The 18906-nt window shown below is 45.3% G+C and overlaps 1 protein-coding gene across 1 annotated transcript in view; it reads left to right on the forward strand.

Annotated features, from left to right (window-relative positions):
* LOC139748214 (nephrin-like) overlaps window positions 1-18906 on the forward strand; it is an 81029-nt gene that overhangs the window by 37269 nt on the left and 24854 nt on the right. The window contains exons 4-11 of the mRNA XM_071661038.1: window positions 984-1163; window positions 4911-5063; window positions 5950-6133; window positions 7154-7281; window positions 8462-8581; window positions 9567-9881; window positions 12242-12353; window positions 12900-13353. Of these exons, the coding sequence (XP_071517139.1) occupies window positions 984-1163; window positions 4911-5063; window positions 5950-6133; window positions 7154-7281; window positions 8462-8581; window positions 9567-9881; window positions 12242-12353; window positions 12900-13353 (1646 nt within the window). The remainder of the gene's footprint in view (window positions 1-983; window positions 1164-4910; window positions 5064-5949; window positions 6134-7153; window positions 7282-8461; window positions 8582-9566; window positions 9882-12241; window positions 12354-12899; window positions 13354-18906) is intronic.

Here is an 18906-nt window from a genome sequence, read left to right on the forward strand (position 1 = left end):
GTGATGTCCATCTTTATAAACTCGTAAGTATAGATATATGTATTCCTATCTTATATTATCACAATTAACCCCATATAGCAGGATAGGGTGGGGGAGGGGGCGAAAATTCTGGGAGCCTTGAAGAATGTGTGGAAGTCGAGAACATTATCTCGGAAAGCAAAAATGGGTATGTTTGAAGGAACAGTAGTTCCAACAATGTTGTATGGTTGCGAGGCGTGGGCTATGGATAGAGTTGTGCGCAGGAGGATGGATGTGCTGGAAATGAGATGTTTGAGGACAATGTGTGGTGTGAGGTGGTTTGATCGAGTAAGTAACGTAAGGGTAAGAGAGATGTGTGGAAATAAAAAGAGCGTGGTTGAGAGAGCAGAAGAGGGTGTTTTGAAGTGGTTCGGGCACATGGAGAGAATGAGTGAGGAAAGATTGACCAAGAGGATATATGTGTCGGAGGTGGAGGGAACGAGGAGAAGAGGGAGACCAAATTGGAGGTGGAAAGATGGAGTGAAAAAGATTTTGTGTGATCGGGGCCTGAACATGCAGGAGGGTGAAAGGAGGGCAAGGAATAGAGTGAATTGGATCGATGTGGTATACCGGGGTTGACGTGCTGTCAGTGGATTGAATCAAGGCATGTGAAGCGTCTGGGGTGAACCATGGAAAGCTGTGTAGGTATGTATATTTGCGTGTGTGGACGTGTGTATATACATGTGTATGGGGGGGGGGGGGTTGGGCCATTTCTTTCGTCAGTTTCCTTGCGCTACCTCGCAAACGCGGGAGACAGCGGCAAAAAAAAAAAAAAAAAAAAAAAAAAAAAATATATATATATATATATATATATATATATATATATATATATATATATATATATATATATATATATATATATATATATATATATAATCGACCTTTTCATCCTCTTTCTCCAGCATCCTATACCCCAGGTGTATCTCATGTGTGTGTGTGTATACAGAACCCGAGGTCTGTTCCAGGGTTCGAACGGGAGGTGCCGGGTTACCCTCGCTACACGTACGCCGGGGAGCCAGAGCTCGGGGAACACCACCTGGTGATCAGCGGCGTCACCCTGACGGAGGACGGCGAGTACCAGTGCCAGGTGGGGCCCACGGACACCAGCCCGCCCCTCTGGGCAGCCGCCAACGTCACTGTACTGCGTGAGTACTCTGGCCTCTCCCTCCCTTCCTCCCTCGCTCCCTCCCTCCCTCCCTCCCTCTCTCCCTCCCTCGCTCCCTCCCTCCCTCGCTCCCTCCCTCCCTCCCTCGCTCCCTCCCTCCCTCGCTCCCTCCCTCCCTCCCTGGCTCCTTCGCTCCATCCCTCGCTCCTTCCCTCCCTCCCTCGCTTCTTCCCTCCCTCCCTCGCTCCTTCCCTCCCTCCCTCGCTCCCTCCCTCCCTCGCTCCCTCCCTCCCTCCCTGGCTCCTTCGCTCCATCCCTCGCTCCTTCCCTCCCTCCCTCCCTCCCTCCCTCCCTCCCTCGCTCCTTCCCTCCCTCCCTCGCTCCTTCCCTCCCTCCCTCGCTCCCTCCCTCCCTCCCTCCCTCCCTCCCTCCCTCCCTCTCCCGCTCCCTCCCTCCCTTGGGAGGTACTTCTCCCACAGGGGCCATAGGTGGTGTGGGAGTCCTGCCTGCAACACCTCGGGTCCCCTGGGAGTGCCCTGGGGGGGAGGGGACACTCCAGAGGCCATAGGCCTCCCTAAGGGTCATGATTTAGGGAGTTTTGAACCCCTCTCTGGGGGTGTCTTACGGCTCTCTGGGGGGCTAACCCAATGGCACTGGTTACCCTTAGGGTTTCCTTACGAATCTCTGGGGATGTGTGGGTCTCTGTACACCACCGGTGGTCTGGGCTGAGGTCCTACTGAAGGTGTAGACAGGTCAAAGGTCACGTCAGGTCATAGGTCACGTACTTCAGTGTGATGGACTGAAACCCCCCTGAAACCTCCCCAAAAGACCACAGATTCTCTTATAAAATGACATTGTCTTTAGGCTTGACGTAAATTTTCTTTTTTCTTCAATATTTATGTAAGAATCTGCTTGTGGGTCTTAAAATTTTAAGGACTTTACATCGTATTTTTTAAAGATAATAATTTGTCTAAGATTTCTCTCTTGGGGTTTTAAAATTTTAAGGACTTTACATCTCTTGGGTCTTAAAATTTTAAGGACTTTACATCGTATTTTTTAAAGATAATAATTTGTCTTAAGATTTCTCTCTTGGGTCTTAAAATTTTAAGGACTTTACATCGTATTTTTTAAAGATAATAATTTGTCTAAGATTTCTCTCTTGGGTCTTAAAATTTTAAGGACTTTACATCGTATTTTTTAAAGATAATAATTTGTCTTAAGATTTCTCTCTTGGGTCTTAAAATTTTAAGGACTTGACATCGTATTTTTTAAAGATAATAATTTGTCTTAAGATTTCTCTCTTGGGTCTTAAAATTTTAAGGACTTTACATCGTATTTTTTAAAGATAATAATTTGTCTAAGATTTCTCTCTTGGGTCTTAAAATTTTAAGGACTTTACATCGTATTTTTTAAAGATAATAATTTGTCTTAAGATTTCTCTCTTGGGTCTTAAAATTTTAAGGACTTGACATCGTATTTTTTAAAGATAATAATTTGTCTTAAGAATTCTCTCTTGGGGTCTTAAAAATTTTAAGGACTTCTCTCACAGTTGTCTTAAAGGGAAAAATCCTTAAAAGGGTCTTCAAAAACCCTACTGTAAATCCCACATTCCTGGATATGGTATTAAAACCACTCACAAGGTATTATCATGATCTCTTACACTCCCTTAAGGGTTAAGGGAAGGGGAAGGGGGGGGATAAAAGGGGGGCCCCTCTTTTGTGGTCGGGGGGAGTGGTCATAGTACAGGGGTAGGGGGGGAGGGAGGAGGAGGGATCCGTAGGGGGTGGATGGTGGGGGGGGGGGGGATGGAGGAGCTACATTATCACTCCTCCCTCCTCCAGCCATCGCTCCTCCTCCTCCTCCTCCTCCTCCTCTTCCTCTTCCTCCTCCTCCCTCCTCCTCCTCCTCCTCCTCCTCCTCTTCCTCCTCCTCCTCCTCCTCCTCCTTCTCTTCCTCCTCCTCCTCCTCCTTCTCTTCCTCCTCCTCCTCCTCCTCCTCCTCCTCCTCCTCCTCCTCCTCCTCTTCTTCCTCCTCTTCCTCTTCCTCCTCCTCCCTCCTCCTCCTCCTCCTCCTCCTCCTCCTCCTCCTCCTCCTCCTCCTCCTCCACCCCCAACCCCATAAGCACACGCTCCCGGAACCTTTTCTTATGCGCCAAGTTTTTCATCCTATTTACATATTCCCAGCCATTTACATTTCCATTTACATCGCTTAAAGTAAGCTGAGCCTTACCCCCTTACCCCCAACGCCTCTCCACGTCTCCCTTGTGAGATATCTCTAACGAGATTATTTCACGCCCTAATTTACTGTCTCTTGGATGATCGCTTCAAGTACGATAATGTCAGCACTCGTGTACGATGGCTCGGGTTCTCGTAGGTGATACCATACACCGTCTTGTACGGTGACTTTATCATGTATGATAACTTAGACCCTCGTGCAAGATTACTTGTACATGTACGATAACTTATACCCTCCTGTAAGATTGTTTTAACATGTACTATAACTATACCCTCCTGTAAGGTAACAGTAATATGTATGATAACTTATACCTTCCTGTAAGATGACATTTATATGTACGATAACTTATACCTTCCTGTAAGATGACTGTAATATGCACGATAACTTATACTCTCATGTAAGATGACTGTCACATGTGGGATAACTTATACTCTCCTGTAAGATGACTGTCACATGTACGATAACTTATACTCTCCTGTAAGATGACTGTCACATGTACGATAACTTATACTCTCCTGTAAGATGACTGTCACATGTACGATAACTTATACCTTCCTGTAAGGTGACTGTCACATGTACGATAACTTATACCTTCCTGTAAGATGACATTAATATGTACGATAACTTATACCTTCCAGATGACATTAATATGTACGATAACCTATACGTTCCTGTAAGATGACTGTCACATGTACGATAACTTATACCTTCCAGCTGACATTAATATGTACGATAACTTAATCTTTCATGTACGTTGGCTGGTACTGTCAGTCTAACATCGTACGTGATGACTGTATCTTGTTGTACAATGACTTAAATTCTCCAGACCTGTGGACATGACCTCTTGACCTCTCTGGATTCCTTGCCCCTTGCACTGTGACCTCGAACCCCTGATCTCATTATCTGGGTCCTTAAACCCTGACCTCTGACCTGAAGCTTCGAACCCTTGCTCTTATGATATCTGAAACGCGACACCTCTAAACTGTGACCTACTGGGGTCTTGAGCTCTTATCCTCTTCACCCGTTGACCTTTGACCTCCCTTACCCTTGACCATCCCGAAGCCTTGAGCTCCTTACTCTCACCCATTAAACCCTTGACCCTTAAGTTGGTAGATGAGCCCTGAATTCCCTGGAAAGTGAGGCCAAGTTCGACCCTCTGGACATCTGAACCCCTGAATAGAACCCGTACATATAATGAACCCTGAACCTTTAAACTCACGAATTCCAAACTTTAGGGCATTCGTCCCTTTTTTTTGCTCCCTAATTTGTAAGTCCCTGAAATTTGGAACGTTCTGACGCCCTGAATTTTTTTTTTTTTTTTTTTTTTTTTTTTTTTTTTTTTTCCTCTCACGACCCTTACGTGTTAGCCCTTGTGTCCCTGATCTGAGTCCAAAGACACCTGAAACCCTTACATTGAGCCTCCCTTGTCATTCCATGCTAGACCCTAGATTACTCTAGAAAACGGGGTAGTTAAGTAGTAGGGCATTACCTCCACCTCTCCCTCTGGCTCAACGAGCGGCTGGCTGACGGGTGTCGTTTCTTCTGGTGACAGTGGCGCCGACGGGGATCAGCCTGGTGGGGTGGGGTGAGGGGTCGGTGGTGGAGGTGACGGAGGGCACCACCCTGAACCTGGAGTGCCTCGTGACGGAGGCCAGACCTCCTCCTGCAGCAGCCTGGTACCGCGCCGGACTCCGCCTCGACCCAGGTCAGTACCTGGCTCCCGGGTCACACCCCACGTCCATGCTGCCCCAGGTGAGTGATGGCTCCCTCTAGGTGAGTGCCTGGACCAGGGCAGTAGTGGACCAGGTGAGTGCCTGGACCAGGGCAGTAGTGGACCATGTGAGTGCTGGACCAGGGCAGTAGTGGACTAGGTGAGTGCCTAAACCAGGGCAGTTGTGGACCGTGTGAGTGCCTAAACCAGGGCAGTTGTGGACCATGTGAGTGCTGGACCAGGTGAGTGCTGGTCCAGGGCAGTAGTGGACCAGGTGAGTGCTGGACCAGGGCAGTTGTGGACCAGGTGAGTGCTGGACCAGGGCAGTAGTGGATTAGGTGAGTGCTAGACCAGGGCAGTAGTGGACCAGGTGATTGCTGGACCAGGGCAGTTGTGGACCAGGTGAGTGCTGGTCCAGGGCAGTAGTGGACCAGGTGAGTGCTGGACCAGGGCAGTAGTGGATTAGGTGAGTGCTGGACCAGGGCAGTAGTGGACCAGGTGAGTGCTGGACCAGGGCAGTTGTGGACCAGGTGAGTGCTGGACCAGGGCAGTTGTGGACCAGGTGAGTGCTGGACCAGGGTAGTAGTCGACTAGGTGAGTGCTGGACCAGGGCAGTAGTGGACCAGGTGAGTGCCTAGACCACAAGATAAGCCAGTGTGACAGTGACGTGGACGCCCCTCAGTAACGTCCCGGGTAACGCATAACCTCATAACGAACAGGGTTACCAAGGTTTGGGTAACGGAAGCAGGCACTCATGCTGCTTGCTGGTCGTCCTCCAGCGTTGGCAACACGGACGCCCGGTCAGTGCAGGTATGGAGGGAGTCGCTCTCCTCATACCCTCCACCGCTAGCCGACCCACGTCCCTCCTCTCCCTCCGCAGGGGTGCAGGTGGACCGGGTGGAGGCGTCGTCTGTGCCCCGGCGGTGGAGCCTGCGGAGTCAGGTGGAGTTAACAGCTGAGGCGGCGGACGACGGCCGGCTGTTCTCGTGTCAGGCGCTCCACCCCACCTTGGCCACCGCCCAGGAACCCCTCACGGCGTCTATTACTCTCTCTGTCCTCCGTATGTATACGAATATATATATATATATATATATATATATATATATATATATATATATATATATATATATATATATATATATATATATATATATATATTCCTATGAGTCCACGGGGAAAATGAAACACGAAAAGTTCCCAAGTGCACTTTCGTGTAATAATCACATCATCAGGGGAGACACAAGAGAGGAATATAACAGTCAGTTGATATACATCGAAGAGACGAAGCTAGGACAATCACATGTTTACCAAATGGCGTCCTAGCTTCGTCTCTTCGATGTATATCAACTGACTGTTATATTTCTCTCTTGTGTCTCCCCTGATTTATGTGATTATTACGCGAAAGTGCACTTGGGAACTTTTCGTGTTTCATTTTCCCCGTGGACTCATAGGAATATCTTGATCACGCGCAAAATTGTGATCCATTCCAATATATATATATATATATATAATAATATATATATAATATATTATATATAATATATATATTGAATTTTGAAATATATGATAATTCTGTCCACCACAACGATAAAATTTCCCATACATGCTGTAACTCTCCCACAATATTATCGTATGTAACACCCTCCTCTTTACTACCTTCTTCCCTTACGATAATTTCACCTCACAATATAATCCCTTATCGTCGATAATCCCCCTCCATACCGCTACTCCACCCGCCGCAAACATCCCTCCCTCCCACAGTGGTACTTCCTCCCCTTACGATAATTTATCGCCCACAATAATTGACCTTCATGATATCCTTTTCCCCCCCCCTTGGGGGGTGTATCCCCCGTCCCCGCCCCCGGCCCCCCCCGGGATCATGGTGCCGGGGGGGGTGTACCCTTCCTATTTCCCGGGAAAAGATGGGCCGGTTCCCAAAGGGGGGTCTGGGAAAAAATCACCCCGTTTTTTTTTCCCCCCCAAAAAGTATTTAAAAAAAAAACCCCCCCCCAAAAAAAAAATTTTTACAAAAGGTACAAAAAAAAAAGGAAACCCAAAATTGGGTGTGTAAAATCCCGTCCCAGTCCTGAGGGCCCCCCCCGGGGAATCAGGTGCCAGCGTCGTACCCCCAGTCTCGGGGCAAAAGTAACTCGTTCCGAGGACGAACTGGACTACATACCAGTGCGCCAGCACGACCTTCGAGAACAGGACTGTAAGCCTCGGGGCGTCACCCTGAGGAGGACGGGGCGATGTATGAGTGTCGTGTTAGCAACGACCTCCTTGAGTTTCCCTCACGACCAACGTGACGCTCACGGTATACTGTAAGTCGTCCCCCTTACACTGTAGACTGTAAGTCGTCCCCTTACACTGTAGACTGTAAGTCGTCCCCCTTACACTGTAGACTGTAAGTCGTCCCCCTTACACTGTAGACTGTAAGTCGTCCCCCTTACACTGTAGACTGTAAGTCGTCCGCCTCACACTGTGGACTGTAAGTCGTCCGCCTCACACTGTAGACTGTAAGTCGTCCCCCTCACTGTAGACTGTATACTGTAAGTCGTCCACCTTGAATTGTATACTGAACCATCCCTCTTACTCTCTAGACTGTATACTGTAAGCTGTCCCCCATACACTGTAGAATGTATACTGTATACATTTCCCGTACAGTGTAGACTGTATATTACAATACAGCGTGACCCTCGACATCCAAAAAGCATTTAACAGGGTGTGGCATAAAGTCTTTGTTCTCTAATCTTCCGTGTTTTTTTTTTCCCCTTCCCTCTGTTCTCTCTCGACAGAGGTGTTTCACAGGGGTGTGTTCTGTCGCCAATTCTCTTCTCTTCATAGATAGTATGGTCTCTTCAGCCTCTCTTCCTATTGTGTTATGTGTTTGTGATGCCATGATACATACCTCAGCTCACTTTCCCTCTCCTTCCCATAGCGGTACTCTTTTTCTCGCACTGAACTTTCTTGATCAGCATTTTAGAGGGGAGGGGGGAGCAGTACCGGTAATATAAGCAGTGCAAAAACGTAATTTCTATTTTTATCTCTCACTCTCTGAATGTCATTCTTTGTCCTGCTGTTACGTTCCAAAAAACACGACAGTTCAACCCTGCAATTTCTTATGCAGGTTGAGGTAGCTCTATCCTCTACTCTGTCCTTGATAACCCACATAACACCAGCAAGTATGCCTCCCCTAGAGCTGCCGTCTAGGATTCGAACCCTGACCCTACTGATGGGCAGTTATTCTCCGGGTCATCAGTTGGTTAACATTTGTTTTTAGATTTGATAATTGAACTATTTTCTCCAATGATTTACAACCATGATTGCATGGTGATATTTATTGATTTCATTTATCATTTATACTAATGGTTTCCATGACCTCTGCCGACCAGACCCGCCAGCCACCGTGACCATCAGTGGCCCAGCACAGGTGGGTATCGGCGAAACCCTCAACCTAACGTGTGAGACCAGCGATTCGAATCCCCCAGCCTCTCTAACCTGGACACTCCAAGGTGGGTACTGAACCCCTCCTCACTTCCTCCTCAGTGCTTCCCTTTAGTTCCCCTATTATCACATTTTCCTCGAATCTGGCAATATATGTTTTTATTTCATACTTAGTCTCTGTTTCTCGTGTTTGCAAGGTAGCGCCAGGAACAGACGAAGAAAGGCCACATCTGTTCACATCCATTCTCTAGCTGTCATGTGTAATGCACCGAGAGCACAGTTCCCTATCCACATCCAGGCCCCATAGACCTTTCCATGGTTTACCTCGGACGTTTTACGTGCCTTGGTTCAGTCCATTGACAGCACGTCGACCCCGGTATACCACATCTTTCCATTTCATTCTATCCTGTGCACACCTTTCACTCTCCTGCATGTTCAGGCCCCGATCGCTCTAGATCATGTTCACTCCATCTTTCCACCTCCAATTTGGTCTCCCACTTCTCTCGTTCCCTCCACCTCAGACACATATATCCTCTTGGTCAATCTTCCCTCACTCATTCTCTCCATATGTCCAAAACATTTCAACTTACCCTCTTCTGCTCTCTCAACCACACTCTTTTTATTACCACACATCTCTCTTACCCTTTCATTACTTACTCGATCAAACCACCTCACACCACACATTGTCCTCAGACATTTCCAACACATCCACCCTCCTCTGCACAACCCTATCTGTAGTTCATGCCTCGCAACCATATAACATTGTTGGCAACCACTATACTTCATAATAATGTATATCATTATATGGAGACATGTATTACGTTTGTGGATGATTGGATATGGAAGAAATAACTGGGAAGTTAATGTCCTGAAATAGGAAATCATTAGTTTTTAATCATGAATATTTGAATGCTTGGATATTTGGAAGTATATTATTGGGGACCATTGCAATGGAATGAATGTGGGATTTGAAGAAAGTTTTAGTTACCCATCCCTTTATGGTCGAAAACGGAGTGTGTATCCCCGCACGACAGAAAACGGAGTGTGTTGCAGGGGAGGTTATGGAGACGAGCAAGTCTGTGGTTGGTCGAGACGGCTCTGGCGGCTGGGTGACCTCGTCCACCCTGACCTACTACACTGTGAGGTCAGCCAACGTCACCGAGGTCAAGGTGGAGTGTCGCGCCCTCAACCCCGCCGTGGAGGAAGTGGTCACCAAGGTCACCACCGTCACCATCATCAGTAAGTTCACAAGGTCACAGTGTGACCCCTCGGTCATCCCGTGTACCAGGTCACAGTATGACCCCTCGGTCATCCCGTATACCAGGTCACAGTGTGACCCCTCGGTTACCCCGTGTACCAGGTCACAGTGTGACCCCTCGGTCCACCCCGTGTACCAGGTCACAGTGTGATCCCCCAGTCAACCCCATGTAGCAGGTCATAGTGTGACCTTCACCCCCCCCATGTAGCAGGTCACAGTCTTCTGACGTAGAGTTGTAAATAATTGATAAGTTTAGTACAAATTATATCAGCACCGTATATGATTACTGACTTTGCATCTGTTATATGAATTGATAAGCGGGTATTTAGGTAAATAAATGAATGCATATATTAATGTAGGATTGATTATATATATATATATATATATATATATATATATATATATATATATATATATATATATATATATATATATATATATATTATTTATCATATCCCGGTTGTTTTGGAGGTTTGTATGTTCTATGAAGGTGCGCGTTCCCATGCACTTTGTTCGTATATATATATATATATATATATATATATATATATATAGTGATAGGGGAGAAAGAATACTTCCCACGTATTCCCTGCGTGTCGTAGAAGGCGACTAAAAGGGGAGGGAGCGGGTGGCTGGAAATCTTCCCCTCTCGTTTTTTTTTTTTTTTTTTTTTTTTCCAAAAGAAGGAACAGAGAAGGGGGCCAGGTGAGGATATTCCCTCAAAGGTCCAGTCCTCTGTTCTTAACGCTACCTCGCTAACGCGGGAAATGGCGAATAGCATAAAAAAAAGATATATATATATATATATATATATATATATATATATGTATATATATATATATATATATATATATATATATATATATATATATATATATATATATATATATATATTTCTTTTTTCTTTTCTTTCAAACTATTCGCCATTTCCCGCATTAGCGAGGTAGCGTTAAGAACAGAGGACTGGGCCTTTGAGGGAATACCCTCACCTGGCCCAATTCTCTGTTCCTTCTTTTGGAAAAAAGAAGGAACAGTGAAGCAGTGAAAAGTTTTTATCGAGGATGTAAGGCATGTGTACGTGTAGGAAGAGAGGAAAGTGATTGGTTCTCAGTGAATGTAGGTTTGCGCCAGGGGTGTGTGATGTCTCCATGGTTGTTTAATTTGTTTATGGATGGGGTTGTAAGGGAGGTAAATGCAAGAGTCCTGGAAAGAGGGGCAAGTATGAAGTCTGTTGGGGATGAGAGAGCTTGGGAAGTGAGTCAGTTGTTGTTCGCTGATGATACAGCGCTGGTGGCTGATTCATGTGAGAAACTGCAGAAGCTGGTGACTGAGTTTGGTAAAGTGTGTGGAAGAAGAAAGTTGAGAGTAAATGTGAATAAGGGCAAGGTTATTAGGTACAGTAGGGGTGAGGGTCAAGTCAATTGGGAGGTGAGTTTGAATGGAGAAAAACTGGAGGAAGTGAAGTGTTTTAGATATCTGGGAGTGGATCTGTCAGCGGATGGAACCATGGAAGCGGAAGTGGATCATAGGGTGGGGGAGGGGGCGAAAATTTTGGGAGCCTTGAAAAATGTGTGGAAGTCGAGAACATTATCTCGGAAAGCAAAAATGGGTATGTTTGAGGGAATAGTGGTTCCAACAATGTTGTATGGTTGCGAGGCGTGGGCTATGGATAGAGATGTGCGCAGGAGGATGGATGTGCTGGAAATGAGATGTTTGAGGACAATGTGTGGTGTGAGGTGGTTTGATCGAGTAAGTAACGTAAGAGTAAGAGAGATGTGTGGAAATAAAAAGAGCGTGGTTGAGAGAGCAGAAGAGGGTGTTTTGAAATGGTTTGGGCACATGGAGAGAATGAGTGAGGAGAGATTGACCAAGAGGATATATGTGTCGGAGGTGGAGGGAACGAGGAGAAGAGGGAGACCAAATTGGAGGTGGAAAGATGGAGTGAAAAAGATTTTGTGTGATCGGGGCCTGAACATGCAGGAGGGTGAAAGGAGGGCAAGAAATAGAGTGAATTGGAGTCATGTGGTATACAGGGGTTGACGTGCTGTCAGTGGATTGAAGCAAGGCATGTGAAGCGTCTGGGGTAAACCATGGAAAGCTGTGTAGGTATGTATATTTGCGTGTGTGGACGTGTGTATGTACATGTGTATGGGGGGGGGGGGCCATTTCTTTCGTCTGTTTCCTTGCGCTACCTCGCAAACGCGGGAGACAGCGACAAAGTATAAAAAAAAAGAAAAAAAAAAAAAAAAAAAAAAAAATATATATATATATATATATATATATATATATATATATATATATATATATATATATATATATATATATATATATATATATATATATGTTACTGCCAGGCTGAACCTTTAGAATCTATACAGACATTGTTTTAACCTCTTCAATGTGTGATCTGTACTTTTCGCCTCTTGACCTCAGTTTCCACCTGTCCGACTCATGACCTGTTGACCCACAGGGCCAGCAGGTCGTCCGGTGTTCGAGAGCGACCTGCGAGATGAGGTGATAGCCGGCACCAACCTCGACCTGACCTGCCTCAGTATCGGGGGTCATCCGCCGCCATCTGTGAGGTAGGTTCCTCCTCAGGTCAAAGTTCACGACGGAGGTTGACGTAAGAGGGGGGGGGGTAGTAGTGGGAGGGGCCTGGGTTAGGGGGGCCAATGTTGGGAGTTTGAGGCCCGAGTCAGGAGTCAGGGGCCCCGGGTCAGGAGTCAGGGGCCCCGGGTCAGGAGTCAGGGGCCCCGGGTCAGGAGTCAGAGGCCCGGGTCAGGAGTCAGGGCCCCGGGTCAGGAGTTAGAGGCCCGGAACAGGAGTCAGGGGCCCCGGGTCAGGAGTCAGGGCCCCGGGTCAGGAGTTAGAGGCCCGGGTCAGGAGTCAGGGGCCCGGGTCAGGAGTCAGGGGCCCCGGATCAGGAGTCAAGGGCCCCGGGTCAGGAGTCAGGGGCCCGGGTCAGGAGTCAGAGGCCCGGGTCAGGAGTCAGGGGCCCCGGGTCAGGAGTCAGGGGCCCCGGATCAGGAGTCAGGGGCCCGGGTCAGGAGTTAGAGGCCGGGGTCAGGAGTCAGGGGCCCGAGTCAGGAGTTAGGGGCCCCGAGTCAGGAGTTAGAGGCCGGGGTCAGGAGTCAGGGGCCCGAGTCAGGAGTTAGGGGCCCCGGGTCAGGAGTCAGGGGCCCGAGTCGGGAGTCAGGGGCCCGAGTCAGGGACCCGGGTCAGGAGTCAGGGGTCTGGGTCAGGAGTCAGGGACCCGGGTCAGGGGTCTGGGCCAGGGGTCAGGGACCCTGGTCAGAAGTCGGGGGCCCTGAATCAGAAGTCAGGGGCCCGGGTCAGGAGTCAGAGGCCCCAGATCAGGAGTCAGGGGCCCCGGGTCAGAAGTCAGGGACCCTGAGTCAGGAGTTAGGGGGCCCTCACGGTGTTTCTCTCCCCAGGGTGTACAAGGACGGGGAGGAGCTGGCGACGGAGGGCGTGCAGGACGGTGGCCTGACGCGGGCCAGGGTGGAGGTGGAGGTGACCCCGGCAGACAACGGGGCCGAGGTCTCCTGTGAGGTCACCAACCCGGCCTCCAAGACGCCGCTGGTGACCTCGACCAGCCTCTCCGTCCTCTGTAGGTACACGGCCGGCTCATGTCGTGAATGGTGGTTGATGTGGTGATTGGTGGTTGGTGTGGTGAATGGTGGTTGGTGTGGTGATTGGTGGTTGACGTGGTGAATGGTGGTTGACGTGGTGAATGGTGGTTGGTTTGGTGGTTGACGTGGTGATTGGTGGTTGACGTGGTGAATGGTGGTTGATGTGGTGAATGGTGGTTGACGTTGTGAATGGTGGTTGGTGTGGTGGTTGACGTGGTGAATGGTGGTTGATGTGGTGGTTGGTGTGGTGATTGGTGGTTGGTGTGGTGAATGGTGGTTGGTGTGGTGATTGGTGGTTGACGTGGTGAATGGTGGTTGACGTGGTGATTGGTGGCTGGTGTGGTGATTGGTGGTTGGTGTGGTGAATGGTGGTTGACGTGGTGGTTGGTGTGGTGATTGGTGGTTGGTGTGGTGAATGGTGGTTGACGTGGTGATTGGTGGTTGGTGTGGTGATTGGTGGTTGACGTGGTGATTGGTGGTTGGTGTGGTGATTGGTGGTTGACGTGGTGGTTGGTGGTTGACTTGGTGGTTGGTGTGGTGAATGGTGGTTGACGTGGTAATTGGTGGTTGGTGTGGTGATTGGTGGTTGGTGTGGTGAATGGTGGTTGGTGTGGTGATTGGTGGTTGACGTGGTGATTGGTGGTTGGTGTGGTGGTTGACGTGGTGAATGGTGGTTGGTGTGGTGATTGGTGGTTGACGTGGTGAATGGTGGTTGATGTGGTGAATGGTGGTTGACGTGGTGAATGGTGGTTGGTTTGGTGGTTGACGTGGTGATTGGTGGTTGACGTGGTGAATGGTGGTTGATGTGGTGATTGGTGGTTGGTGTGGTGATTGGTGGTTGGTGTGGTTCATATGGTGAAGGGTAGTTACTGTGGTTAAAGGGGGTTGATGTGGTGAAGGGTAGTTACTGTGGTGAAAGGGATTGATGCGGTGAAGGGTAGTTGATGTGGTGTACGGTGGTTGATGGGGTGAAGGGTAGTTGATATGATGAATGGTAGTTGGTGTAATGAAAGGTGGTTTGATGCGGTGATTGGTAGTTGATGTGGTGTATTGTGGTTGATGTGGTGTATGGTGGATGATGTAGTTGATTGGTGGTTCATGTGTATGGTGGTTGATTGGTGGTTGATGTGGTTTATGGTGGTTGATGTGGTGTATGGTGGTTGATGCAGTGATTGGTGGTTGATGTGGTGATTGGTGGTTGATGTGGTGTATGGTGGTTGATGCGGTGATTGGTGGTTGATGTGGTGTATGGTGGTTGATGTGGTGTATGGTGGTTGATGTGATTGGTGGTTGATGTGGTGTATGGTGGTTGATGTGGTGTATGGTGGTTGATTGTTGGTTGACGTGGTGTGTGGTGATTGGTGGTTGATGTGGTGTATGGTGGTTGATGTGGTGTATGGTGGTTGATGTGGTGTATGGTGGTTGATGTGGTGTATGGTGGTTGATGTGGTGATTGGTGGTTGATGTGGTGTATGGTGGTTGATGTGGTGTATGGTGGTTGATGCAGTGATTGGTGGTTGATTGTTGGTTGACGTGGTGTATGGTGGTTGATGTGGTGTATGGTGGTTGATGTGGTGTATGGTGGTTGATGTGGTGATTGGTGGTTGATTGTTGGTTGACGTGGTGTATGGTGGTTGATGTGGTGAATGGTGGTTGATGTTTGTACGGTGGTTTGATATAACGAAGTGGTTGATGTGGTAAAAGGTGGTGGACTGTGGTTAACGTGGTGAACGGTGGTTGATGTGGTGCTTGGCACTGGTGAGAGAAACAGTGAGATTTGTGATTGTGGTACTTCTGGTTGTGATTGTGGTGGCGGTGGTGATTGTGGTAGTTGTACTAGTGGTTGATAGTGAGAGTTCAGATGCAGCAATGGTAGTAGGATGATAGTGAGAGCAGTGATGGTGATGACAGTGACGTGGTGGTAGCCAGAGCAGTGAGAGCAGTGATGGTGATGACAGTGATATGGTGGCAGCCACAACAGTGAGAGCAGTGATGGTGATGACAGTGATATGGTGGCAGCCACAACAGTGAGAGCAGTGATGGTGATGACAGTGACATGGTGGTAGCCAGAGCAGTGAGAGCAGTGATGGTGATGACAGTGACGTGGTGGTAGCCACAGCCGTGAGAGCAGTGATGGTGATGACAGTGATATGGTGGCAGCCAGAGCAGTGAGAGCAGTGATGGTGATGACAGTGATATGGTGGCAGCCACAGCAGTGAGAGCAGTGATGGTGATGACAGTGACATGGTGGTAGCCACAACAGTGAGAGCAGTGATGGTGATGACAGTGATATGGTGGCAGCCAGAGCAGTGATGGTGATGACAGTGATATTGTGGCAGCCAGAGCAGTGAGAGCAGTGATGGTGATGACAGTGATATGGTGGCAGCCACAGCAGTGAGAGCAGTGATGGTGATGACAGTGATATGGTGGTAGCCAGAGCAGTGAGAGCAGTGATGGTGATGACAGTGACATGGCGGTAGCCACAGCAGTGAGAGCAGTGATGGTGATGACAGTGACATGGCGGTAGCCACAGCAGTGAGAGCAGTGATGGTGATGACAGTGACGTGGTGGTAGCCACAACAGTGAGAGCAGTGCCTGGCAACAGTTTTCCCTCTGTACGTCTTTCTCGCCTTTCCCCATTGCCCAACCCGGAGACCATGAGTCTATAACACGGAAATAGAACCCTGCAAAACGCACCAGCTTTCCATTTTCTGTGGGTACTTATTTTTTTTTGTTATTAGTAGGAGATTTAAGTCTTTGAAAAGCTTCTAGGTAATGTTGGAACCACCTTTTGTGGTGATTATGATTTATTGTGGATAAATGAAGGGTTTTAGTTATAATTTATTGTTGATAATGAAGGAATAAAGTTATACTTCTTTGTTGCTTATAATGAAGGGCCATGGTTATTCTTTATCGTTGATTATGAAGGGAGAAAGTTATACTTTATTGTGGATAGATAAAGGGTTATATTCATACTTTATTGTGGATAAATGAAGGGTTATATTCGTACTTTATTGTGGATAAATGAAGGGTTATATTCATACTTTATTGTGGATAAATGAAGGGTTATATTCGTACTTTATTGTGGATAAATGAAGGGTTATATTCATACTTTATTGTGGATAAATGAAGGGTTATATTCATACTTTATTGTGGATAAATGGAGGGTTATATTCATACTTTATTGTGGATAAATGAAGGGTTATATTCACACTTTATTGTGCATAAATGAAGGGTTATATTCATACTTTATTGTGCATAAATGAAGGGTTATATTCACACTTTAGTGTGGATAAATGAAGGGTTATATTCATACTTTATTGTGCATAAATGAAGGGTTATATTCACACTTTAGTGTGGATAAATGAAGGGTTATAGTTATACTTTATTGTGGATAAATGAAGGGTTATACTTACACTTTATTGTGGATAAATGAAGGGTTATACTTACACTTTATTGTGGATAAATGAAGGGTTATATTCATACTTTATTGTGCATAAATGAAGGGTTATATTCATACTTTATTGTGGATAAATAAAGGGTTATATTCATACTTTATTGTGGATAAATAAAGGGTTATACTTATACTTTATTGTGGATAAATGAAGGGTTATACTTATACTTTATTGTGCATAAATGAAGGGTTATATTCACACTTTAGTGTGGATAAATGAAGGGTTATAGTTATACTTTATTGTGGATAAATGAAGGGTTATACTTATACTTTATTGTGGATAAATGAAGGGTTATACTTACACTTTATTGTGGATAAATGAAGGGTTATATTCATACTTTATTGTGCATAAATGAAGGGTTATATTCATACTTTATTGTGGATAAATAAAGGGTTATATTCATACTTTATTGTGGATAAATAAAGGGTTATACTTATACTTTATTGTGGATAAATGAAGGGTTATACTTATACTTTGTGCATAAATGAAGGGTTATATTCATACTTTATTGTGCATAAATGAAGGGTTATATTCACACTTTAGTGTGGATAAATGAAGGGTTATATTCATACTTTATTGTGCATAAATGAAGGGTTATATTCACACTTTAGTGTGGATAAATGAAGGGTTATAGTTATACTTTATTGTGGATAAATGAAGGGTTATACTTATACTTTATTGTGGATAAATGAAGGGTTATACTTACACTTTATTGTGGATAAATGAAGGGTTATATTCATACTTTATTGTGGATAAATGAAGGGTTATATTCATACTTTATTGTGCATAAATGAAGGGTTATATTCATACTTTATTGTGCATAAATGAAGGGTTATATTCACACTTTAGTGTGGATAAATGAAGGTTATATTCATACTTTATTGTGCATAAATGAAGGGTTATATTCACACTTTAGTGTGGATAAATGAAGGGTTATATTCATACTTTATTGTGGATAAATGAAGGGTTTATATTCATACTTTATTGTGGATAAATGAAGGGTTATATTCATACTTTATTGTGGATAAATGAAGGGTTATATTCATACTTTATTGTGCATAAATGAAAGGGTTATATTCATACTTATTGTGGATAAATGAAGGTTATACTTATACTTTATTGTGGATAAATAAGGGTTATATTCATACTTTATGTGGATAAATAAAGGGTTATATTCATACTTTATTGTGGAATAAATGAAGGGTTATAGTTATACTTTATTGTGGATAAATGAAGGGTTATACTTATACTTTATTGTGGATAAATGAAGGGTTATACTTATACTTTTATTGTGCATAAATGAAGGGTTATAGTTATACTTTATTGTGGATAAATGAAGGGTTATAGTTATACTTTATTGTGCATAAATGAAGGGTTATATTCATACTTATTGTGGATAAATGAAGGTTATACTTATACTTTATTGTGGATAAATGAAGGGTTATATTCATACTTTATTGTGCATAAATGAAGGTTATATTCATACTTATTGTGGATAAATGAAGGGTTATAGTTATACTTTATTGTGCATAAATGAAGGGTTATAGTTATACTTTATTGTGATAAATGAAGGGTTATATTCATATTTATTGTGGATAAATAAAGGGTTATATTCATACTTTATTGTGGATAAATAAAGGGTTATACTTATACTTTATTGTGGATAAATGAAGGGTTATATTCACTACTTTAGTGGAGATAATGAAGGGGGACTTTAGTGTGGAAATGAGGTTATACTTAAACTTTATTGTGGATAAATGAAGGGTTTATACTTATACTTTATTGTGATAAATGGAAGGGTTACTACTACACTTTATTGTGGATAAATGGAAGGGTTATATTCATCATTTATTGTGCATAATGAGGGTTATATTCATACTTTCTTGTGGGATAAATAAAGGGTTATTTCATACTTTATTGTGGATAAATTCAAGGGTTATACTTATACTTTATTGTGATAAATGAGGGGTTATACTTATACTTTTATTGTGCATAAAAAGAAGGGTTTATATTCATACTTTATTGTGCATAAATGAAGGTTATATTCA

This window comes from Panulirus ornatus, chromosome 73, assembly GCF_036320965.1.
Source record: "Panulirus ornatus isolate Po-2019 chromosome 73, ASM3632096v1, whole genome shotgun sequence".
Taxonomy (NCBI): Eukaryota; Metazoa; Arthropoda; class Malacostraca; order Decapoda; family Palinuridae; genus Panulirus; species Panulirus ornatus.